Source organism: Rattus norvegicus, chromosome X (genome assembly GCF_021556685.1).
Source record: "Rattus norvegicus strain SHRSP/BbbUtx chromosome X, alternate assembly SHRSP_T2T, whole genome shotgun sequence".
NCBI classification, from domain to species: domain Eukaryota; kingdom Metazoa; phylum Chordata; class Mammalia; order Rodentia; family Muridae; genus Rattus; species Rattus norvegicus.
In genome coordinates, this window is record NC_141554.1 from 19885442 (window position 1) to 19911291 (window position 25850).

The 25850-nt window shown below is 39.6% G+C and overlaps 1 protein-coding gene across 1 annotated transcript in view; it reads right to left on the reverse strand.

Annotated features, from left to right (window-relative positions):
* Positions 1 to 17870, reverse strand: part of Cybb (cytochrome b-245 beta chain) — a 34568-nt gene extending 16698 nt beyond the window's left edge. Inside the window, 6 exon segments of the mRNA NM_023965.2 lie at positions 2017 to 2207; positions 3513 to 3658; positions 5256 to 5340; positions 14412 to 14522; positions 15802 to 15897; positions 17773 to 17870. Coding sequence (NP_076455.2) covers positions 2017 to 2207; positions 3513 to 3658; positions 5256 to 5340; positions 14412 to 14522; positions 15802 to 15897; positions 17773 to 17817 — 674 coding nt within the window. The 5' untranslated portion in view covers positions 17818 to 17870.
* Between the last annotated feature and the right edge of the window lie 7980 nt (positions 17871 to 25850).

A 25850-nucleotide genomic window follows, 5' to 3' on the forward strand; every position in this document is an offset into this window, starting at 1 on the left:
GGGAAAATTTGACCATCCTCACAGATATGGACACCAGTACTGTACTTCTTAAAGTGCATAGACACTGGCTCAACTCAATAATAATCAAGTAAGCATATGTTAGAATATTACACAATTCTGGGTTAGCACGAAATGGATTAAGTTATTAAAAAATAAAAATGACATGATCTTCAGAATATATTGAGAGATGAGACATAGATATCCATTTGTAAACTTCAATTGTAATACCCATAATTTAACATAACATTTAGTGTGTTCTGAGAATGGTTTAATTGAAGGTCATGTCCCACCCCCCACCCTTTTGTAAAACAGGGTCTAATTAAGTGGCCCTGGTTGGCCAGGAACTCACTGTGTAGACTAATCCCTTCCCATTCCTAAGCTAGGTTTCCATGAAGAGACTGTCCTTGTATAAGCACTTGCTTTGAGCTTGGCATGAGGGAAAGTACTCACCACCAATTATCTCAGTTAACCTGTGGAATAAGCTTGAGAAGCAAGTATTCCTTTGCAACTTTACACCAAGGTACTAAGCCAGCATGATTTGTTGATAACATTTCTGTTTTTGACCCAGATAGCCTTGACCTTAAATCTCAATTCTACACATTCATACTTTGATAGTCTTGGTGAAATTAACTTCTCTTGAGCTTCAGTTACTCTATCTCCAGTACAGGTATATTTCTTCATTAAAGACTGAATTGAGTGCTCAATGGACGTGGCTTGTGAAACAGGTCAAGTACAAAGCAGGAGTCTGAGACATAGTAACTACAAAGAGTCTTGATTTTTCTAGTTAATGTGGGGACTAAACTGGAAGCAGTGGGATTAGTAAAGTGGGGAGGGGAAGACAAGCTTTCTCCCTTGAAGGATTCTCTGAGATAGCTGAATTGTGAGCAAGTTCCAGGGAAAGGCACTCGGTTGCTTTAGGAGACTCAGCAGATCCTCCACTCCTACAGACCTCTCAGTGCTTAGAAAGAGTTTCACAGTGGTGCAAATCAGGAAGTAGGTGAAGAATGCACACAGAAGTTGGCCACAGTTGTTTTTCTTCTATCCTTCCTCTTTTCACTCTCAAGACTTGGTCACCCCTAGTTTACTTGAATTGAGCTTTGCATATTCTCTTTCCCTCCCCCTGTGTTCCTGGAACTCTATACCCATTATGGAATGTTCCTGGCCTTGGCTTTTATGTGCAGGTGGTGCGAAAGAGTAGAAAAAATGAAACTTGATATTAAAGCAGTTTTTCCAAGCATAAAGTCAAGCACTGTGTGTCCTTATGAGAGTTTTCACCGCAGCCCACTCAAAACCACCTGTTCTCTAGGCTACTCACCAGCCTGGAGTGGCTTGGCCCACATTTTACCATTTTTACCTTTGGGTTCCACATCTACACATGAGATGGTTAAAAGAAACATTGAATATCAAGTTCTTAGTGCTGAACATAGAGTTTGGTGGAAGTTAATTAGTTTTTATCATATTTGAAATTTTGAAGGTAATGCCCATGTATTTTTCTAGCTAGCATTCCTCCCTAATTCCTGAGGTAGATTCTCATACCCAGTAGGAAACCAGTAGTGATTCAGCTACTGCTGAAACTGCTTCAGCTGATTAATCACTAATTCCTCTACCTTGGGATTTTGCCTAACCTACTCATGATTTATCTGTAGGAAGCATTGAGGTGGTCATCCAAGACCAAACCAATGATTTCAGTAAAGTATGGCCATGCAGAGAGTAGACTACCTTTCTTCTCTTTAGGCAAGAATATAGTGGGCAATCTACACAAATAATGGCCTTGAGACAAACCATAGTCAGTGTATTTTATACACGAGGTATATATTTCAAGCTTATTTTAAATCACCCATTATGAATTGCATGGGTACAATAAGAAAGCAAAAACCATTGCTGGGGTTTTTTGGGGGGAGGTTGTCTTTTTTTTTTTTTTTGACTGACCTCAACTGTTCTCTCCTGTGCCTTTCCTTGGTCAAAACATCTAGAAAGTGAAACCAAAGTATTTGGCAATGGAGTTAGAGAACTCACTCAGCTCCATGGATGGCAAGGCCGATGAAGAAGATCACAAAGAGATGGTGTGTATACCAGAACACTTCAAAGTAAGACCTCCGAATGGTTTTGGTGGAGGATGTGATGATCAATATAAGACACAGTGTGATGACAATTCCTGTGATGCCAGCCAACCGAGTCACAGCCACATACAGGCCCCCTTCAGGGTTCTGGAAAATAGAAACACACAAGCTCAGAACTGTAAGAGTATCCATTTTAAAGCTGTTTATATAAGGCATTTCCAGTCCCTTTGGTTATTATAATTATATCTCTCAGTGTTGAGATTTCCAAATTTAAATTGTCTTACATTATTGGGGAGTCACAGATAAAGAACAACATTCAGATGATTCTAGTGGAGTTTGACTTAGTAAAAGGTGTCTTCAAAATGTCTCATGCTCTCTCTCTCTTTGACTTGGAAAGGCTACAGTACATAGTTAGCCAATGAATTCTTACTACACCTTCCACTGGAGGCTGGCTTCACTATGTGTAGATGCTTAGATGAGAGTTTGGGGGTAAAGTTGACCTTATAGATGGTCTTTCACTATGTCTACTTTCAGGTAACAGAAAAAACATGGTAAAAATGTGTAGAACCAGAGAATAGGTGCTCTAGAGCAGACTGGGATGCACAGAGTTGCACAGGGTCAGGGCGAAGATATCCCTGCCCCCAGGCCCCGTGAGACTGGCCCCCACCTTTATTGTCTCCAATCTCGGAGAATTCTATTGAACAAAGATGAGAAAACGTCATATACTCAGGCATACACAAACCAATCTGAGAGTTTGTACTCATAATTTGTACTGACTAAAGGAAAGGGAGCTGGATGCCAACACCGACACTCATTGGTTATTTGACGAAGGCTTCTCAGGGAGCAGTAATTGTCCAGATGCTTTCAGATCACATCCTTACACAAAGAGAAACTTCAAGTCTCAAGGCAGTCCTTAGAAGAGGAGGGGGCTTTAGTGATTGAAAAGGAAAACATTCTGGAGGAAACACAAAGCCAGTAAAAGTGACCCAAGGAAATCTGGACAGATCATGACAGTGTTTGTTCAACTAATATGTTCAATATAACTCATTGAGAAAACAATGAGCAATGGAAAGAAAAATCATCCATGATATAACAGAAAAAAAGGATGAGTCATGCCAGCTTCTGTCATGTCAGTTTGAATGTAAAATTTGGGGCAAAATTAAAGTTCTTTGTTTTGTAGCTGTTTTTGTAAACATGGAAAATGTGTTTGAAATTCAACTGGGGAAGTTGACTGTCTCCCTAAGCCACTGGGTTCATAAAAATGGCATAAGCTCCTTTCTGAATATAAGAACCGGGGGGTAGGAGATATTTTTTACATTTATATTCTAAATTACTAGCAAACTTTCTTTGTTGGTTTTTATGGAGAAATTATTGGTTTTTTTTCATTCAGTAAAATGAAGTCCTCTGTTCTAACAGCCCGGCAAACAACTGAATCAGAGAAGGGAGGCTCACCTTGATTTTTTCTCTAGCAAAATTGAGATACTCTTCATTTTCTTTGTCTCCAATGTTAGAGAGTGCTACTGAATATGGGTCCGAAGTCCCGACTCTGGCATTCACACACCACTCCACGTTGAACAGATGTGCAATGGTGTGAATGGCTGAAGAGGGCAGGGAAAAGACACAATGAGGGGAGAAGGAAGTACCACATCAGTTCTGCCTATAGCCTCTAACTCTCAAGAGAACCAAAGGGATGAGGCCTAGGATTCAGTAAAGACACTGGGTCCCAATAACCACAGAAGTAAGGCAAGCCTAGTAGGTCAGCTTCGTTCTGCCTGTGCTACTGTGGAAAAACCATACAGCCTTTCTGGTATTGGTTCCCTTATTTGTGAAATGAAGGGGTTGAACTAATGTTTCCAAAGAGCCAGCCAACCAATTTTTAAGAGTATACATTTGATAGATTCACAGCTTCTCTTCTTCCCTCATGTGTTTGTGCTCAAATGAGAAAAGCACCCATGTAATGTCTGCTTCATCATCTCCAGAGAGTAGTGGTGGGCATAATTGAATTAATACAAACTTACGACCATCAATCAGCATGAGTCTCTTAAGTTAAAAAGAAATTGCTCGCCTAACTGGGCTGCCTTGTCTGGCCTCAGCAAGAAAGATGTGCCTAGTCCTACAGATACTGATGTGCCAGGGTGAGGGAATACCTAGTGGGAGGCCTCCCCCTTCTCAGATGAAAAGGAAGTAGGGGAGGAGCTGCAGGAGGGGTGACTGGGACTCAGTCCTTATCACTCAGTCCTTACATTAAACCAATGAAATAAGTGTGTTTAATATTAGCTCATCTAAAAGATGAGGGAACTAGGGCACTGTTTGCTTTAAAACCTTGACCAAAGTAATCTAAGCCAAAAAGAAGCTGAATTAGGAATCAAATCCAAGCTATGTGGCACACATGTCTGGATTCTTACTGGTATAGCATGCTAATTTCTAACAGGATCTTGTCACTCATCTCTTTTAAAGCTTTCTTTACCACAACTCAAAGTTCTATAAAATCTGGGAGAAGAATCTGGAGTCAGTAAAACACCTCTACGTTAAGCTCATTTTTCCTCAGTAAAAGATAACACTCCCCACAGGCAGAGTAAAGGGCCTTTTTCTTCATTCCTATGCGTGTCTACTTCCTGGCAAATAAATTGTGTAAGTGAATTCATGAAGATTGTGTAACAGTTCTAAGAACACTCTTTGCCACAACAACATCCCCACCACAATCATGATAATAATATATAATATACCACATATTGTATACAAACAATGTATTATATACATATTACACATTGTATACAAACATAGTATGATATAGTAATAATTACTAAGGTATACATATGATAAGGGTTTTATTAAGATATTTTCAATTTATGGCTCATAGTTCGGCAGATTTATTGAAAAATCGACAAAGTCCACATCCATAGCAAAGCATTTGTAGAATGGATAAAAATGTTTGTGTGTTCACTAGCAGACATTTTTTATACTAAAATAATAGGAAATGGTGGGAACAGGAAGTCAGACTGTATAGCATATTTTAATTTTATGTATCTAGGAAGAACTTATGGTTAAAAATTATTCAACCCAAGGTATGAATCCTAACATCAGGAAATGGAGTTTGAATGATTTTGACCTAAACTCATCTGACCACAACTTAATGGACCTGCATACATTTATCCAAGATCACTCTGTGCATTTCAAATGTCTTCTGAAACTTACCCGTGTGAAGTGCTATCATCCAAGCTACCATCTTATGGAAAGTAAGGTTCCTGTCCAGTTGTCTTCGAATTCTGGTTGAGCAACACTTCAGATGGAGAGAAAAAAGAATGGTAGAAATTATTCATGTGAACGCTTTCTGTGTCCCAGATGCTTGACACGTAATTCTCATAGCCACTCTATAAAGACAGGTTTCCACCCATTTGGTTGATGGCAAGACTGAGACAGTCATCCCTCCCAGTTCAGACAGCCAACTTAAGTCATACGTTTCCTCTTCTCATACTAGTGACACGAGGCCTTGTCTCAAATACAGTTTTCCTTGTCCAAAGTTTTGAATTTTGACAAAATATATTTCTAGTTTTAATTAATTTATTTAATAAACAGGTATCTAAAACTTCATGAAGAGTTGACACATTCCTAAGAGTCTGGTAGAGACAAAGATGAGTGAAAAATTCTAGAACAAGTGAATATGTCCTTGCACAGTTGCTCATATATTCTTTAGGAGGGTGGAAATGGATTCACATGTTCATTTAGGCCAGAGACATTACAAGGAACATCATTGTCATATATTAATAATAATAATAATAATAATAATAACAATAACAACAACTAAGAGTTACTGAGAGCTTGTGAAAGGAACTGCTTTAAGCCTTTTACAGTTTGACTAAGGAGGGTCCATTATGATTGCTCTCTAGCAGTTAATGAAAGAAAGGTGGTTGGTGATCTTGCCTCATAGTGACATAGCCTAGTGAGTGGCACAGATGGAATTTAAATTCAGCCTGTCCGAGACTAGTGTGAACCAATATTGCAGTATTTTATCATTTATATGGTACCTTGACATTCAGAATAGAAAGTGAGTCCGTATCCTAGTACACTTGGCTCACCTGCATATGGTAGAGTGCATGGGTTTGGATCTGGAGTCAATGAATGCTCAAAGCAGGGAAGGCAAAACCTCGTAACAACTAGCCACGTGCTTGTTCTAGCTGCTCTGCTCCACAAATGTAGTGACACAAGAAAGTCAAAATTCTTGAACGACATCAGTGAACTTCTCAATCTGAGGTATTGTGAATACATTGGTCTAAATATCCCATTCAATTTAAATAAGGAGGTTACTTATTTTTAATGAAATATTTTGATTTTGCACAAAAAATATGATTGTATGGAAAATTGTATCTGCGCCATTGCTTCTCAGTGCACCGCACCAGCAAGGTGGGAAGGCTGCATAAAAGATGACACTTGGAATCACAAAAGTCCTGGAAAGGAAAACCATAAGGATTCCAGATAAAGGAGAAACGCTTTATCAAGTGGACTGTGTGATCCACACAATTTACCTATCACTTAATACAATAATGTGTGCATTTTTGTCTGTGTTATAAATAAAATATTAAAATTTCAATTTGGCTAGGATTCCAGTCTATTATTTGTCTATCAAAAGTCTATGCCCCTTTCCCTGAAATCAGATGCAAGGACACCATCATTAGTATTCTAAGTGTCTCAAAATCAGATTCAAGAATTGAAGTATTAGGATCCTTAGTGGAAAGTGGTCAGAGAAGCTGAGGCTAGAAGAACAGGAAATAGAAGGGCAATTAATCAACGAAGGGTCCATTATCATTTGGCTAGCACTGTCCTTTAACAGCGGGCTCGTTCAGTCCTGAAAACTCCTACAGTTTTAAGGAAATAGCACCCTGTTTCTTAACTGCCACATTCCTCAGGTTTTAATAGTCCTTCTGGTAAGCAAAATTCTGGAAGAACTTGTGCAATCTTCCCCCCTTGAGTTTGGATGGGACCTGTGTGGATGACGTGTGGTTTTGTTATATTATATTAATTATATTATATTATATTATATTATATTATATTATATGGCGGATTCTGCAGATGTAAAGTTCAAACTTGATTTAAAGAGGGAGCTCCCCCAACCCATGGTGATCTGACACTATCACATAAACTCTAGAAGTCCAAAGTAGAGGAAGTCAGAGATTTGAAAAACAAAAAGAATTTAAGGTACTATTGCTGTCTGGAAGACGGAGGCAGGTACATGGCAGGGGGTAATAGGGCCTGTGGAGTCCAAAAGTGGCCTTGGGATGGCTGCTAGCTAGGAAACAAGGACCACAGACCTCAAATGAACAGATCTTTGCTAAGAAGGAGACTGGAAGAGGTTTTGTGTTTGTTTGGTTGTTGTTTTATTTGTTTCACTTCATTGTACAGAACTGAGGTTGGAACCCTGTGCATGCCAGAAAGACACCCTATCTCTTCCGAGCCTAGACTCTCAGAAGACTTGCATTTTTCTCTCAGTTTCACAGAAAGCTGGACCTCTTTTTTTTTTTTTTTGGTTCTTTTTTTCGGAGCTGGGGACCAAACCCAGGGCCTTGCACTTCCTAGGTAAGCGCTCTACCACTGAGCTAAATCCCCAGCCCCATGAGGCTTGTTCTAAACCAATACATCTGTGGCAATTTGTTGCACAGAACTTACGATTATTAGCATCTTTCCTGGAGTGGTAAACTGTATTGGACACTTAAGAATCATAGGTTTGTCCAGGCAGTGAGCAGTGGTGGCTTTTAATCCTGCACTCAGGACACAGAGGCGGGTGGATCTCTGCATTTGGGGCCTGCCTGGTCTACAGAGTTTCAGGACAGCTAGGGCTACACAGAGAAACCCTGTCTCAACACAACACAACACAAAACAAAACACAACAAAACAAAACAAAGAAAAGGATAGCAGGATAGGAATTAATTTAGTTAGTTGAAAGCAGTGATGAATTACATTTGAAAGTAAGTTCTGCCTTCACATGTATCCGTATATGGTGAGTCACAGACCTACCACATAATTGTAGGACAGGTTCTTCACATATTTAATCATCAAAGCTCTTTCCTAGGAGGCATGTATTCATTTAGAGAGGCTTTTTATTAGAATCAGATGTTATTTTGCACCATTGCGTACCTAAGTTCTCCATTACCTGTAGCCTGGCTCTGCAGCTAGAGGGCAAGCATTTCAAACAAAGATCAACATGCTACCTACTTTAAAAAGTGTTCTTTAATGATTCATTGATCATACAAACAGGTCACACTTTAACCACCTCGGAAATAAGATCACTAAGCCCATCTGCATTCACTGCTGTATAGTTTCTATTTTCTTGAAGAAGGGGTGAGAGGAGTAAATTCGCTAGCCCCTGCATCCTAACAAACTTGAAGAGAAACAATGTGGCTTTATTAGGCTCCCTATGGCATTCCCTCAGCAATATCTTTGTCACTATTAGCATCAATAAAATTTGAAAAATAATAGATGTTGATGCCCCTTACAAACCTTTGACACAAACACTTAGAAAAATAATAAATGCAGGGTCGGAGCATCAGAGGGATCTGATGAGGTAATACAATGCCCATTCAGAGATAACCGTTATGGCTTAAGATCCAGTGAACTCAACGCACATTGTAGTCAAAGAAAAAACTAATGAGTCAGAGAGCAACGGGTCCCACCAGGGCAGCAAGTCTTCATCCCACCCCGACTCCTGTGTGGTCAGGAATGGTAAACAAAGGATGCTGGTACTAAACTTTCGAGAAAATGATCTCCTCACCACTTCCTGAAAAGGGGGCAGGATGATCAGCTGGTAAGGTTTGAAGGGAGGTCTTTATTCTCTGAGATTCTGTTCCTCCTTAGTCTACAGAGAGCATGTGGGTGCTTTGACTCACCTCTGAGTTATTGCCAGCCAGCTCCCAACTAGCCAAGCTGTCATCACACCTTACAGCTTCCACAGGGAACGATCGCTTAGCTCTTGTCCACTGCCTCCTAAAGGGAAGTTTCTCTCTTACTGCCACCAAAAGCCTTGCCCAACTTTGATCAGCTATCATTATAGTGCAAGGGCAATTGTTGGGACATTCTGGCAAATTTCTAGGCTGTATTGAAACGGAATTTCAAAAGTATGAAAAGTGGAAGTAAAATAAATTACATAGTTAATAGGGTATACTGTGGGCTTTTGTAACTCCATCACATGTATACTTGATCGTACTGTGCTTGTCTTGCAAATTCATAAATATTTTAGGTGAAATGTCAAAAGCTAGGCTTATATCTACCTACAAAACGCAGGCAAAGAATCTGACAGAAACATTGGCACATGGTGGCAGTAAAAACGCATGAAGAATGCCACTTTGCATGACACTCCTCATAATTTTGAAAGCCCATACTTAGTCTCTAGCTCTTCCACAAGACTCTAAGCTCCTTGAACTATGGCTATCCGTCTTTCCTCACACTGTGTCTCCAGTTATTAGGACACAGAGAGACCTCTAAAGGGGAACTACTCAGTAATTGACACATTTAATTAATTAGTTTTATTTTTACTAAAAATATACCTATTCATTCTCCTTCCCCCCAACCCTGGGGACAGAATTTAGGGCCTTTCACACTTGCCCTGTTCTTCACTGCTGAGTTGCAGCTCTACCTAGGAGAGTATCTGTATGCTTAATTAGGAGGCCACAAGGTTAGAGGAAGAGCCACGAAGAGGCCATCTGATCCCGAGACTTTAGAAGACAAAAGACCTTTTCACCTTCCTGTTTGATTCTGATCTGAAGATTAGAACTGTCACAAGTTCCAAAGTTGTTTCTACACATCAAGCTGAGGTGACTAAAGGTTCAGCAGATGGTTCTGCATGTTCAGGCCTAGCCTTTTCTCACCGCCCTTGAAAAGCTAGCTAAGAGCCTGATGCTCTCCTTGTTTGTTTGCTTGTTTGGTTGATTGGGTTTTTGGTTTGGTTTGGATTTTGTTTCTTGTTTGGTTAGGTTTTTTTCTTTTTCCTTTTTTTTTTGTTTGTTTGTTTGTTTTTGGAGGAGGGTAAGGTTCCACAGCCAGAGGGCTTTTCCCCGTCCTGGTAAACCCTGAAGGTTTCAAAACCAGAGTCTGCATGATTCAGACCTCTAAAACTGAACTGAAATTCTACACCTGTTAAGTTAGCTCAGTCCTTAAGTTATAGCCCAATCAGACCAGGTTACTTAGCAGGTTCAAATACGCATATTAAACAGAGCCAGGGGGACACTTCAAGGTGTTTAGTTGACACATACAAAAGTGAATAGTCTCTGGGAGCAAAATGACCTGGTTTTGAATTCCAATACTCCTATTTGTATTCCAACCTCGCATCCTTGACATGAGTTCCAATGGAGCTCGGTGAGCTGCTGCTGTTACAGTTTCTTTTTTATTTTTATTTTTATCCTTTTTCTTTTTTCTTTTTTTTTATTAACTTGAGTATTTCTTATTTACATTTTGAGTGTTATTCCCTTTCCCGGTTTACGGACCAACATCCCCCTAACCCCTCCCCCTCCCCTTCTCTATGGGTGTTCCCCTCCCTACCCTCCCCCCATAACCACGCTCCCCCCATCAATCCCGTTCACTGTCGGTCCAGCCTTGGCAGGACCAAGGGCTTCCCCTTCCACTGGTGCTCTTACTAGGCTATTCATTGCTACCTATGAGGTTGGAGCCCAGAGTCAGTCCATGTATTATAGTCTTATCTAGTTTGGTGGCTATATATGTATGGACCACATGTTGGGCAGTCTCTGAATGGGTGTTCCTTCTGCCTCTGTTCTAAACTTTGCCTCCCTATTCCCTCCCAAGAGTATTCTTGTTCCCCTTTTAAAGAAGGAGTGAAACATTCACATTTTGGTCATCCTTCTTGAGTTTTATGTGTTCTGTGCATCTAGGGCTGTTACAGTTTCTAACATCAGTCACAACATACTCACTCATTTAAATCCCAATCAGAAAAAGTAGCTTTGTTTGCAAACTCCAGCTTTCAGATTGCCAACCTCAGAAGGAAGGGCATGTTATACCCAACAAGATCATTGATTTTGAGGGAAGGGAATTGGGAAGGGTAACAGAAGTGGTAGTATGAAGGTACCAGTAGCAATTCAGGGGGAAGAAGAATATAAATGGGGATGGGTGACAATTAGGGAGGAGAGGTGGTGGGGAGGCTCATCAACCAGAACAAAGTAGGTACAAAAATGCCCTAAGGAAAAACATCATTATTTTGTGTGCTAATATAAATAAATAAATAGGGGAAATTGTACTTCTGTTTGAAGATGTATCTAGTTACAGAGCTTGGCTTTTCTCCAATTTACTACTGCTATTAAAGATTCTCATAAGGGTATTCCCTGTGGGTGAGAAGATGCCCCAAAGCTGACATTTTATATGTGCTGTTCATGGGACGTGACCAAGGCAATGCAACTCCGGGTTATGGGGTAACAAGATTTCTTAACTGACCACCTCCGTGAAAACACTGCCTGTTTTTCAGGCTTTACTTCCTCTAAATAAAAAGTATTCAGATGGGGATAGGGAGATTTTTTTTAAGTTCCCAAATCATGTCTCCATAAAAACAAAAAGATATTACACAATGGTGTCATTTAGCAAGCCTTCATCTGGCTCATGTGTTATTTAAAAGATGGGTAGCTTGGTAGTCAGCCTTGCAATCTAGTGAGATTTCATCTATGTGGATCCTTCCATTCAGTAGATTATTTGGAAAGCCTTCTGATGAATGGCTAACATCAAGCGCTATTATTGGGTGTTGCCTTGGTTTACAATGAACAAGTATGACGCATCAAATTAATGATTTAAATAAAGGAGCTTCATCACAGTATTTTCCGGAGACAAGGCTCTTTCCAGAGAATCTTAAAGGATTTGTGAACATTCTTTTGATTATGTTTGTTTGACTTGTTGTTTTGCTGCTGGACGAAGTGACTCTAATACTTTGCTTAACTATTTATGGGTTTGCAGGGCTGAAAGTGGGTTCAGGGCCTCTGGCATTCTAAGTTAATGCTTTACTACTGAGCAACCCCTTCTTCCCAAGTCTTCATGTAAAATGAGACCCCTGAGAATGGAGTTTAAGGAGTATGTTTAAGACAAAAGGGTATTTTATAAAGTAGTGGGTAATATCAAAGTTTAATTGTTGTCCACTCATCCCATTTGAGCAAGTTGAGTGCTGTCTTTTCTTAAATAAAAACTCTTTTTTAAAAAATTAATAGGAATTTTATATGACTAGGGAAAGGAGGCAACGTCGTGAAAAGCCAAGTTGTACCTGTGACTGATAACTTAGTTCAGATATTCGGTAGCTGTCAAATGAAGTGTTGCTTCTTTAGCAGTACATTTAAGTTTCTGGTTTTCCCAGCAGAATCCTTTCTTTCTTCCCCAGCCTTATCTTAGACATTTTGCACATTAAAATTACTGTACCCTCATGGAAATAGTTTTCGGGCCATTTTCTTTTAAAAGTGATTTTTAATTCAAATACTGTCAAATTTTAGGAAAGAGAAAGACAGACAGAGGAGGTGGGTGGACATGTTTGTGTGGTGACCAGAGGTCAATGCCAAGTGTCTCGATTGTTCTCCATCTTATTTCTGAAGCAAAACATCTCACTGAATCGGGAGTTCACCAACTCTGCAGAACTAGCTGGCCAGTGAACTACAGGTCCCAGGAGGCACTAACCCCTTATATTTATCAGGAATAGCAAAACATTCAAAGTGAAACAATGACTTGCTGATATTAGGTTTTAAAGACGAGTTACACAGAAATATATCCTAACCAAGCTCGGGATGTGGCATGTCCTTAGCTTGAGTGACATGCTCAACCTGTCCAATTGTTTCTATTTCTCCCTATTGAAAACATGCCACATCCCTTTTTTCTCAATCCATACGAAGCTGACTATGTCCATCTTCATTTTCCAAGTACAGAAATGTTCACAGAAGCTAAAGGAAAACAATTTATCCATCAAATCACACACTGGGGCTGGGGATTTAGCTCAGTGGTAGAGCGCTTACCTAGGAAGCGCAAGGCCCTGGGTTCGGTCCCCAGCTCCAAAAAAAAAAAAAAAAAAAAAATCACACACTGGCAAAATATTATCCTTTGCTTTTCTTTTGGTGTTGACCACTCAATCCACAGCCTCATGCATGGTTGGCAGACCCTATACCATTGAAGTGCATTTCCTACCTGATAAATAGATTACATTTAAATAGAATGCAATAAAGGTTGACTCAGAAAGTACTATACTATTTCGGATTTTTGTGAATAAGGTTTTCTCACATCTTCTGTGCTTTTGCCCATGCTATCTTCTCCATATATAATACTTTTCTACTTCATCAGCAAAGCCTATATGTTGATTAATCCTCACCTGCCCATTCTCAGGCTACTTTCTCTCCAAGACCTTATTTTAAATGTTTTATGGGACTCAACATATTTTGCTCTATACCACATTTATTTGAACATGTGTGCTAAATCAGTATCAATAACTTAATTTTCATTTTCATATAATGCTACCAGTAAAAAAAAATATGAAGAGTCCTACAGCTTTAAAATACTGTGTCTACATCAATGTGTTCATTAAAGCGTTTATATGAAGGCAAAGGGGACTCTGGGCACATAGAAAGCTCTAAAATCTCGAATCCTGTGGAGCTAGCAATGCTTTTCTTGTCTTTCGTTTTTTGTTTTTTAAAACAGGATCTCACTATGCAGCTGAGACTGGCCTAGAACTCACTATGTGGCCTGGGATGGTCCCAAACATAAAATAAGCCTGTCTCAGGCTCCTCATGTTGGAATCATAGGCATATGCCAACATAGGAGCAAACTTTTCCGAATTATATTTTGCTGTTTTGTGCAGTGATTGGATTTGCTTGAGACATACAGAAAATATGTTTTCTCTGATATGATTTTAAAAACATTCTTGAACTCTTTGTTCCTAAATGTTGTGTGTCTGGCTCATAAAACCCTACGCATGTATACTTACTTCATTACTATTGCTGGGAAATAGTTTTTAGCTGCTTTTTATAATTTTCAAGTTAAATGATATTTCAGGAAACTCTGCCCTCAACTAGTATAATGTATGGTGTGTGTGTGAGTGTGTGAGTGTGTTTGTGTGTGTGTGTGTGTGTGTGTGGTGTGTCTGAGGGAGTATGTGTGTATGTGTGTGTGTGAGTGTGTGTATGTATGTGGTGTGTGTGTGTGTGTGTGTGTGTGTGTGTGTAGAGGTAGATGCTGACACAAATGATGTGTATCATAGCATATGACATGACATAACTCCAGAATATTCTACACAAGATGAGCTTTACAGAGCATTACTTGACTTTTCCTTGGAAAGAGCATTTGGTGTGATTGATAGCTTTGACAATCTGGGGCACTAGACAGAATGTTTGCTCTTACCGCACTGGAACCCCTGAGGAAGGAGAGGAGATTCCGACACACTGGCAGCAAGATCAGCATGCAGTTGAAATTCAGGCAGGCTGCAGGTGCCCGGGCCAGAGCCAGTGCTGACTAGACGAGAGAGAAAAGACAGGAGAGAGGTTGGTGAGCAGAATACCTGTACTCTTCTTTCCCAGAGTCTCATCATGGGACACTAAAAGCTCCTTCAAGAGATCAGGAAAGAAGCACAGGAGTTTCTCTTAGGAGCTACTTGTATGCTTTATTTTAACTTTGAAACAGCATTTTTACCCCAAGTCAACACTTTAAGTCTCACACCTGAGAAGAAGTGGGACACATTTACTTTGAGTTCTTGTTTATTCCCCTCCAAGACCACACTTTTTAAGCTTTCCTATGCATTCTTTATCACAGATCTCTCTTTCCATTCCTTTCTCAATCACAGAATATCAGGTGTTTCCTTTGTTTGAACTACACTCCACCTTATCTTCTTGAGACGGGGTCTCACCTTGAACCGGGAGTTCACTATCTTGCCTAGTCTGGTGTTCAGCAAGTTTTACTGTCCCAACTACTCCCCCCTTCTCAGTAGTAGAATTATAGGTGCATGTGGCCACACTTGAGTTTTTACATGGAAGCTGGGGTTCTAAACTCTTGTCCTCATGTCTGTGTAGCAAGAATTTCTACCCTTTGAGCCTCCTCCACCCCGCCTCTTATATATTCAATATATTTTAAAGTAAGTTGCATGCCTCAGCTTACTTCCTCCTAAATCTTTAAGCACATATACTATTAACATGAGGTCAGTATCAAAACTAGATCTTTCATTTGGAACATTTCCCTTAACACTTAGACCTTCACTGTAACTTAGGTTGGTATGGTGTAATGCTTGGGCAAAATTGGTTTAGCAATATCTGAAGATGTTGCCTATTATACAGGGAAAGCAGATCAGCATTAATGCATTAAAGACAATTTTAATAATGTCATGATTATTTGATATGACTTATACATATGATTATAACATAATATTAATGTAAAAAAATATGATGTGCCCCAAATGATATGAACCACCAAACTTAGAAAAAAATAAGGAAAATGTCAATTGTCATACCAGTGTCACCCCTGTACAAATGGCTCCTAGTAGGCTTTCCATTGTAGAGATAACTTATGTTAAGCTCAGTATATTGGTGGATAGGGATGTGGCAAGGACCTTCTGCCATGCACTTGTTACACTGGCAGACCATAAGAGACTTACCAAAGAGTTGCAACTGGGGGATAAAGCTGGTGGTGTTGTCTTAGTTGGTCAGTAGATTTATTCAAAGTCTTAGAAAGGAAGACATATAAGTACAGCTGCTGTAAGTCTGAACTGGCCAGGACTGCGTGAGGCAGAAGTTATACTCACCCCAAGAAGTTTTCGAGTGTAATTATATTTAGGCTCATCGTCATAAACCTTGTAATACTTGACAAAGAGGAAGACATTCAGCCCCAACCACACCAGCTGCACAAACAGAAAAAGTTGTGTGAGGTTTGTATCTCTCAATAGATTCCGTATGAGACTGGAGGCAAATGAAGGGCAGGACTTCCCCAAGTTCAGACTCTGGCATAGGTCTGGGTGTGCCCAGCTCAGGGCCAGCTCTTTCCTATCCCAGCACCTCTACACTTTTCAGGAACTAACTTTACCTTCCTTCATTGTGATTGCCTCACTACCTGGTCAACATACTGAATTAATATCTGTCTGTCTCATCTCTTTTCTCTTTCCTCTTCTTTTCATCTAAACTTCAGACAGACGGGTAACAGTGATTGGAGAGTAGAGAGCAGATGGAAATAAGGTATTGTTCTTGTCTCCTGACCTGTAGGAAACTGAACTCAGTGCTCACAGACTCTAGTCTCCTGCTTGCGACACACTCAGCTTACCATTCTATTGGAGAAGTTTTCCTTTAGCATGGACAAGGGGTGAAGGTCATGGAATTTAAAAGTAAAATAAATGCTCTAGGTTTGAAGTACACATTGGATCCCAACAACAACCTCATCAAGGAATGGTACTAGTAGCTCAGTCTTCTACTTCAGCTCCATAGAATTTTCCTTAAATAGTAAATTATCAGTTGCTATTAATATTAACTACTTAATACCCATGGACGCTTCCTTCTGAACAGTGTGTCTTTTTACAAACGATTGCTACCAAAACTCCATTTCTTATGTTGCCATGCTCCCTAACTCTGTATTTCTAAGCCACATTTTACTTTCACATATATGCATAGATAATATAAAAGATCACTTTCTGAGAAAACTGTAATTAGAATGAAAGTTAAGAGTTCAACTTGTTTCTTAAGTGAGTAACCTGCTCTTAAAATGGCAGCGAGGACTCAAGACTAGAGTTTCCAACCCTCACGCTTCTGTATTGCATAAACATGTTGGTTTGTCGTGAACTATGTTTCAACAAAACATTTGTTGTTTTAATTTTAACTACGCTAATAATTTATTAATACCTCCAGAATTCGGAATCTATGCATTGCATGGTTAATCCTTATAAAACTTCCATTCATAAGTAATTTTTAATATCATGTTTCATGAGCTGTTTGCCAAGAATATTTAGATACCACGTTTCTTCCTATCCAGAAATTGCTTTGCTGAGAATGCTGTTAGAGTTCAGAACAGAAATCAATTAGCTATTAAAACATTCCAAAATTGTTTCTTAAATACATAGTTTCCTATTATACACACACATATTTTATATATGTACATATTATATTACATACATTCATAAATGTATATAATCCACATACTGCATAGGTATGAGTTTAGATACTTTACTTCAATTCTTTTACCTAGATTTGTTGTAAAATTCACAAGTAACTCCAGTTCAGACTGCATAGAAAAAAATTGTCCTTGTTTTAAAAAGAAACTTGAGAACTTTGATTGTTTTGGTGTTGTGACTGAAATAAAGCCAACTGCCCTATCTAAGAAATCCGTAAGAATAAATGTTATTCAGAAAGCAGTAGAGTTTTAATTGACCATTTAAAATAGTTAACACAAAAAGTGAAGAAACTTATCTTGGAGTAATTGAGAAAAATTTTCTCATCATTAGAGATCTTTCGTATGAAGTACCTTTTATGCTCTCTGTTAAATGCTGGCTAACTTCATAGTCTTAGGAATTCAGAAATAAACTATGAAAATGAGAGCCGCTGATGCATATTTTTAATTAAGAAGCTTGAGATGGGAGAATTAACTGAAACTATCTCTAAGTAGATGTTTGTTCACAGAGTAAGTACATTTCTTAAGAAAACAACAATAAGAAAAGCCAGCGCTCCAGTTTAGCTTCCAAGAGAACTTCAACATGTCAAAAGAATTCATGTTACCTGGTTTTAGTACTTACAATGACAAAGATGGAGAGTCCCTCATTCACAGCCCAGTTCCCCATGTTCGCAGAGGTTAACTGTGCTGCCTCTGCCTCTCTTCTCTACTGTGCTGCTTCTCCTCATGAGGAAATGAAAACAGCAGCCTTGGGGCAATATGTTTCCTTTTCTATTATCAGAAATTAGCTAATCATTGGCCAACTGAAAGGCTGTTTCCATAACAAATTTAAATCTTCAAACCACACAAAAACTGCAGAAAGGAAAAAAAAAGATCTCGTGATTCAATCACAAGTAAATACACTAAAATATGAAATCTATTGGTACAACTGAGAGACTATTTGTCACGTTTTAAATTTTGTTTTATCATTTATCAGTTATTTGTATAGTTTATGGATGTATTGCAGACAGCAACTGTTTTAAATAACTAGTTATCTACTTGAAATTTTCAAGTTATCCAGCCAGCCTTGGTGCTAGGTAAAACACATTAAACACATGTGACACCTTCTTACAGACTCTTCCAACAGTATTGGTGCTCACTGGGTAATGTATAAAAGAGTGATAGATGATATTTATAGGGTGATAATCATGAGCCAATTTTATATCCTAAAGTGGATATAGGTCCATATCGTGTTTGTGTATATGTGTACACAGAAACGTTCTTGTACACACATACAAATCAAGCCATTTGATTCTTACAACTCGATTCCTATAGAGTAAGCTTTAGTTCATGACTACATTTATAGATGAGGAAACCAAGTCCCAGAACAGTGAATTTACTTGGACCCAGTTGCAGTGCCAAGAAATAATACACTTGCTTATTTGAAGTCCAAACGACCAATATTACCTATGACTAAGATACCAGAAAAAAATAAAGCTTAAATTTGTCACCTCCATCCTAAATTACTCCACGTAGAACTACAGTAAAGGAAATAGCAAAATGTTTAGATAGCAATCATGGTCCCAGGCAGACATTCTATATGCTAAGTTTGTAAACATGCTCAGATCGAAGTTATGTCAGTGTATGGTAGATGCTAAAGCCAGAACTACCTCCTGGCGGCTATTCAGTCTTCAAGACATGAATGAGAAGGCCTTGATGGTAACCTGATGCTGTGATGAAAGTTGACTGACTGCCCAAGCTCTACGGTAGTTACAGCTAATAGAGAAGTTCAAGAAACAAACTGGATCACTGGAAGAGGACAAAATGGCAAACGAACAAGAGGCACAAACTCTACAAAGTACATGGACAGCCTCTGGGCTTGTGGCAATTAGTAAACCAGTGCGTTTGGTCACTGCATGGTAGTTAAACAAGGGTAGTCTGACAGTCTCCGTTGCAATTAGAACATGTAAGACCCACATCAAGGCAAACTGACCTGGGTTCATCCCCAAAATAGACAGATTCAAAGAAAACAGGGCTAGAAAAATCAGAATGAGAGGAAGTTATGTGCTCCTTTGTTCCCTCATCTGTTTGTCTACTGCATGTATTTCATTGAGAGCTACATTGGTCAGCCAGCTTAGATTGACGGTTTCTGACTGGTTTAGATAAACCGGGCTAGAAGAGGAGCCACAATGTTTCTCTCGCCAGATTTTTGCTTGAAGAAGCATTCGCCAGGTGGCTGCGCCGCTGCTGGGCCTCCAGCTTCCCCGGGTTAGCCATTTCTTCCGTGTCAAGAGCACCTGCCAGTCAGTAGCACTGTAGGGCTCCATGCAGCCAGATGGCCCCTGCTGCTGAGTGGGGGTGGGGAATTAGACAGCCTCCTCCCAGTTCCTCTCTTGCTGAGAGGTAACCACTTCCTGCAGTTGTTCTTTTTGTATGTTGACTTTTGTCCGCTGTTGGGATTCTCCACTTTTCCATCATCCATGTGGCACTTTCCTGGTGTGAAAGTCCCTCTGTTGAAATATGGTGGTTTCTGTTTTTTTTTTTTTAATTGGATTGTGAAACAAACCAATTCAGACGAGTACTTGCCTTGGTTCTATCCTGGAATCAGGTCTTCACTGAAGCAGCCTTGGGGGAAGAGTGTAAGAAGGGGCTTGGTCCTCTAATTGTAAAAGTTGCTTTCTATAATAACCTATGCCTATCTTGACTTTAAATTATTCTGAGACCAGAGGCTGCAGGCCTATGGATCTATTGACACGTGCTGCTGACAGTGGGGTGATTCTGTCAAGGATTTGTTGCTTCTGCTCTCTTTGGCAAAGCAGCCTTCCAGAAGCCTCCCTGGTTAGACTGGTTAACTCTTTACGAACCAGAGAGGAAGGAAAGGAAAAAAATTAAGATGCTTTATATGAGCAGATAGGCACAGACACATAAACATTCATACACACACTTATATTTTCATTCACATTTTAACACATTCACATTTTTGTTTGGCCCAACCATTTGTCACATAAGTCCCACAAGTATTTATGTATACCTACATACATATATACCTACACATATACATATAGACAAACGGACATTTATATGGATATATGGGCAATATGTATGTATGTATGTATGTATGTATGTATGGATGGATGGATGGATGGATGGATTGATGGGGCAGAGCCCTCCAAGCAAAACCACCCAGCCAACAACTTTATTTCTTCTCTCTGGTCTTTTTTATACCATCTTAGGCAAAAAGTTATTTAGAAAATTACCTCATAGATAAAATGTTGGATAGAATGGGAGTTACAGAAGGTTGTTGATATTAAGTTCAAAGCAGTGTTTCATTCTATACTTGTGAGCTCAAAGCAATGTTTTTCCGTGACCTTGCCTTATCATAGTGCACACCCATGGCTATATCCTTGAACCTGAATGTTTTTCTTTGAACACAAATTTGTCCCAAGCCTGTATATTGTCTTAGTGCAATTATGAGAGCTCCTCGCATTTCTTATTGCACAACGTTTACTTCCTATATGAGGAGTGGGCATGTACTATTCTTGATTCTAACTTTATTACATTTTTCTAGCAAAGCAACCAGAACCATCTCTTAAACCTTTCTTCCTAAAATTATCTGAATCAAATCCGGATCTTAATAAAATCGTTAATTCATCTAAACAGCAGTAATTAACAAAAGTTCATCTTTATGTTGATCTGAAGGAAATATGGTCAATAGGGTGGCTAATACCCAGGGATTATTTATATTAATTCAATAATGACAGGAGAGGCTGTCATTCTATCATATCATATCAACTGCAAGAAGCAATCCTGAGATGAGCTCTCTTTGGGCCTTGCCATTGAGCTCTCCCATTTTAGACCATGCAAAAAGTGACAGGCCACCTCCAGAAAGGTTACCTGCTAGCCTTAGCATATACTGGATGGCTTCTGACAAGTCCTTATTGTTTCATATAACTAATGAGTCATATGTGCCTCAAGAACAACACCATAAACATGAATTCTATTTATATTCTCCAATCTCAAACTCTTTCTTAAGAATGACTTCAAGCTTTTCCAAATTCAACAAGGTCTTCCGTTGTCTACATTTCCCCCTCTTTTCACTTTCTCTACCTAATGGTTTATCTTCTCTTGCTCTAGCTAAGTCTTCCCATTTCTCCCACCATTTTTTATCTGCTTTCTGAAACCTCTGCTCTACCATGGAAGAAAAGAGCATACTATGAATATTGACATACAAGGAGAACACCATTTTCTACTTCTTATAAACATGTTTCTTGAATATTTCCCCCTCCTTTCCTTCCTTCTAGAAGTTTGGAAGAAAAGTCAGAGAAGGAATTATTTTTCCATGGATAGGCAGCCATTCACTTCTATTGTTTTTCCCCTTTATGAAAGTTGCCACAGCACTCGGAGGAGCCTTTTGGTGAGTCTGGAGAACCTCAATCAGGGTCATGGATGAGAAAATCACCTGCAATGAAAAGTAAAATCGTTCTTCCATGGAAACTAACTGCCCTAGGAGGAGACTTTAAGAAGGCTATGGTGTGTGCTGCTCTTAGAAACATGGGTGGCAAGAGTAATAAAGGAGCAATGGAATTAGCTGTGTAGCACTGACTACACAGGAGAGTGAAAAGAAATTAAACCTCCGTATTAGCTAATGGGTTTTAGCTAAGGATTCATCTTGTCCCAATCCCTTCAGCTTCCATTGTGTCTTTAAACTGTTGACATTCAGTTAGACTATGGAAAACTTAAGCATGAACTCACAAGCCCTTGAGACAGGGAAGAGAGGAAGTCCCAAGTTTCAGATTTCACTTCCTGAATATGATTCTGTCTTTCTATCTTGATAGCTCAATTTGTAAATTAGAATTCTCACAAGTTCAAGAATGGAAATTGCTATAGAACGGGAGATGTGTAACTACATCAAAAGCCCCAATGAATTTTCTCCCTGGTGCTGATCGAAGTGTGTTTTCCTTCTTCTGTAGCTAGCTTACATATGCTCAATTTTCCAGAATTGTCAAGTTCTGACAAAATCAGCATCTATAGGTGATGTGGTCCCACATTCCTTGCCTAAGGATTACTACTGAGAAGTCCTTTTGAACACAGTAATTGTCCTAGTTTGAGTCCCTTGATGGAAACGAAACCAGTGTTTTTGCATCCTGTGGTAGACTTTTTATTTTGGAGGAACAAAAATAAAACCTTGTTCTCTTCCTCTTTGTCAATGATGTATGCTTGGTGTGATCACAGTCTGTCTCTCCTATCATGTGCTAAAAATCTGAGTTATAATTATACCAGGTCATGGAGGAATTGAGCTAGAACTGACTGGGAAGCCTCCTCCCTAATGCCCAGCTCTCACAGTATCATAAGGCACTATGAAACCAATGAGGAAAAAAAAGCAATCAAAACTCCTACCCAGATGTAAAGCTTACAGACCCCAGCAATGACTGGCCAGGCAAGATATCCTGACTGGTACAATTGTGGCACTTTTATCTTTGAGGTAATCGACAGCTATCTAATTATACTAAAGACACCTTTATTAGGAAGGAATTTGTGTCTGTACCATGAACATAGTCAACTAACTGTGGCTAGGGCAGTCATAGGCTCCAGAGGAGAATCTAATACTGCCATTTTCCCAACCCAATACATTTCTAACTCTATTCTAATCACTTAATCACTTATCCTTATACCCAGATAAGTGTAGCTCTCCTCCCTCTCCAAAGAAGCTTCATTTTGGCAGCAACAGCCACCACAGAGGTCCAGAACTAGTCAAAGCTCAGAGGACAAGTGACTGTATGCTGTTCTAGTTTGCTTTCGGTCACTGTGATAAACACTATGACCAAAAGCAGCATAAATGTATTGCATTTCACAACTTCCAGATCATAATTCATCACTGAAGGAAGCCAGCTCCAAAATTTAAAGGCAGGAACTGAAACAGAGGCCATTGAGGAGTGCTACTTACTGGCTTGTTCCTCCATTGCTTTCTTATACAACCTAGGACCACCTACCATGTGTCACCCAGAGTGATCTGGGCCCTCATTCAGCAACCATTAATAAAGAAAATGTCACACAGCTATTTCCATAGGCCAATCTGATGAAGACAGTCCCTGTGCTGTCTCTCTTCTGTCCCTGTACTTCTGGGTTCCCTCTTCCCAGATGACTCTAGTTTCTATCAAGTTAACAAAACCTAATCGTCAAAAGTGACCTGTCTCACTTTGTATATCTACCATGCAATACCTACACCTAAAGCTTGGCAACCATAGAAGAAGGTGGGGCACAAAGATTGCAAGGAACAAGACTGGGATGACTGATCCTAGATAACATCTTCTAGACTTGACAAGGATGCTGTATGCATAAAATCTCAACAATGAGGTTGCTTAAAGAAGATTCGAATAAGGAAAACACCATTCAGGATGCCATTGCCGAGGGTAGAAATTTAACCAGGACCTGACCCAGATAAAAAACTATAAGCAATCAATGGCTGCAGAGCAAGGGGGAAAAAATCACCCCATTCCTGGGATACGAACATTGATAGATTATCAAATGCTAAATGGTAAATCTTAAATATATGTACAGATGAGCAATATTAAGGGAGTCAGTAGTATATATTATAAACAGTTGGGAAATAAATTTTTAAATTAAAAACCAGGGTGTATGCATAAAATAATTATATCAACACAAATAAATCTGAATTAGTAATTAAGAATGGATGAGGAGGGGTTGGGGATTTATTTCAGTAGTAGAGCGCTTGTCTAGCAAGCACAAGGCCCTGGGTTCAGTCCTCAGCTCCGAAAAGAAGAAGAGAAAAAAGAATGGATGAGGAGATTTGAAGTTATGCTGACAGTGTTTGCATTTTTGGGTCTTATCTACCTAGACATTTAGGCGTTCTAGTTATTCTTAGCGAGTGGGTTTCCTAGGAAGTAGACTCTAAAGGAGCGATTGGTATGCAGCTTTATTAGGGAGAGTTCTTGGAGGTAAATGCCTACAGAAGGAAATAAAACCTAAGAAAACAGGAGCAGGCCAGAGAAGAAAATGAAATTTTTGGGGTTGGGGATTTAGCTCAGTGGTAGAGCGCTTGCCTAGTGAGCGCAAGGCCCTGGGTTCGGTCCCCAGCTCCGAAAAAAAAAAAAAAAAGAAAATGAAATTTTCCTGCAGCAACACCAAGAGTTCAGCAATCAAGTGGAGAGATCTGAAACTGGAGTAACCTTGGGGAATATGAGTCTGGATTTTAGTTCCTTGGTTTGGTTTGAGACGAGGTCTTGGAACTGTAGTCAAACAAGCCTGAACCTCACAACGCTCTCCCTGTTTCAGCCTTCTGAGTGCTGAGATGCTCAGCGTGGGACACCACCCCTGGAAAAGATGGTTTTCACTGAGACAATTCCTGTAGGTGTTTATACTGTGGTAGAAATAATATGCCTTCTCTGTGAGAAATCACTCTGCATCCCCAGAGCTAAAGGAAAGCTCTTTAGTAAAGTTCCTGGCATACTGGGGCTAGTGCTCAAGTAACAGTCAACCTTGAATACAAGAGGTCCCTAGCTTATATACACCTTAGACTTAGGAACTTAACATATGTACTGTCATCCTTAAATATCTTTCAGGGTCTAGCTACACTTAGAACAATTCGATCAGAGAAAGGAAATGGAACATATTGGCAGAATTCTTTCTTAAGTACACCAGTATTGTTCTGAACAGTTGTTGCCCTGGGGTCATCTTGCCTACTTGGCAGAATTATGTTTCCTGGTAAGCTTTTTGGGGCTTAATTAGCATGTGTAGAGTCTTAGTTCAATCTCCAGTTCCCTGACAAATAGAGGAAGAGAAGTAAGGAGCTTAAGTGAGTACTCTGTAGCTGATAGTGGCTCTGTCTCTAAACTAGAAGAGACCAATGCTAACAGTTCTTCAAGTGAGAACTTCTAGCACATAGCACCAAGTCCTCTTAGCATATAAACTTTGATATTTTCAAGTCATCCAGTCTATGTAACATCATGACAACCAAAACTAACAGCTGGGTGGAGCAGACCTAGAAGGCACAACAGAAGTCTGGGACTGGGTGCGTGTCCAGGAAAGACCCAAGAAGATCACAAGGGCTTTTTCTAGACCCAGACCAAGCAGAAAATGAAGATGGTAGTAGGTAAAAAGGCAACTCCAGGATGGACTGATGGAACATATAGTGCTACTAATTCCAGATGGGCAGCCCAGGACCTCAGAGGCAGGACATAAGGAACAATAGGGGGTGGCACATTCTCACTGCAGGGTGGATCATTCACAATAGCTTCGGCAACTTAACATGAAAACACATAAGTTGCCCTTTTCCCTAGTGATTTTTTTTACCTCAATACTTATGCATATTTGTGCATCTTATATATCCACTTAGAATGAATTTTTGGTAAAACTTGGCTTCTGAGATATGTATGTCCTTTTCCTGGAAGTAATCACTCTGGAGGATGGCAAAGAGGGAGGAATAACACAGGAAAAGAAATATAAGCCCCATGTTTACCTGGGGCAAAGCTTTTTTTGCTGAGTTCAGCCCATTCATTTCTAAAGAATGTATGCATGTATGCTTTTTTTTTCTTACTCTAATTAAACACTTGATTGATTCCTCTGCCATCATGCCTCATCTGAAGCACAAGAATCAAGAATGCTTCTGGGACAATACCAGAAGAAACTGGAGACATCCCCCTAATCATAACAAGGGAAAATGTCAAATTGGGAATTGCCTGGCTGAGGGTTGAAAGAGTGCCC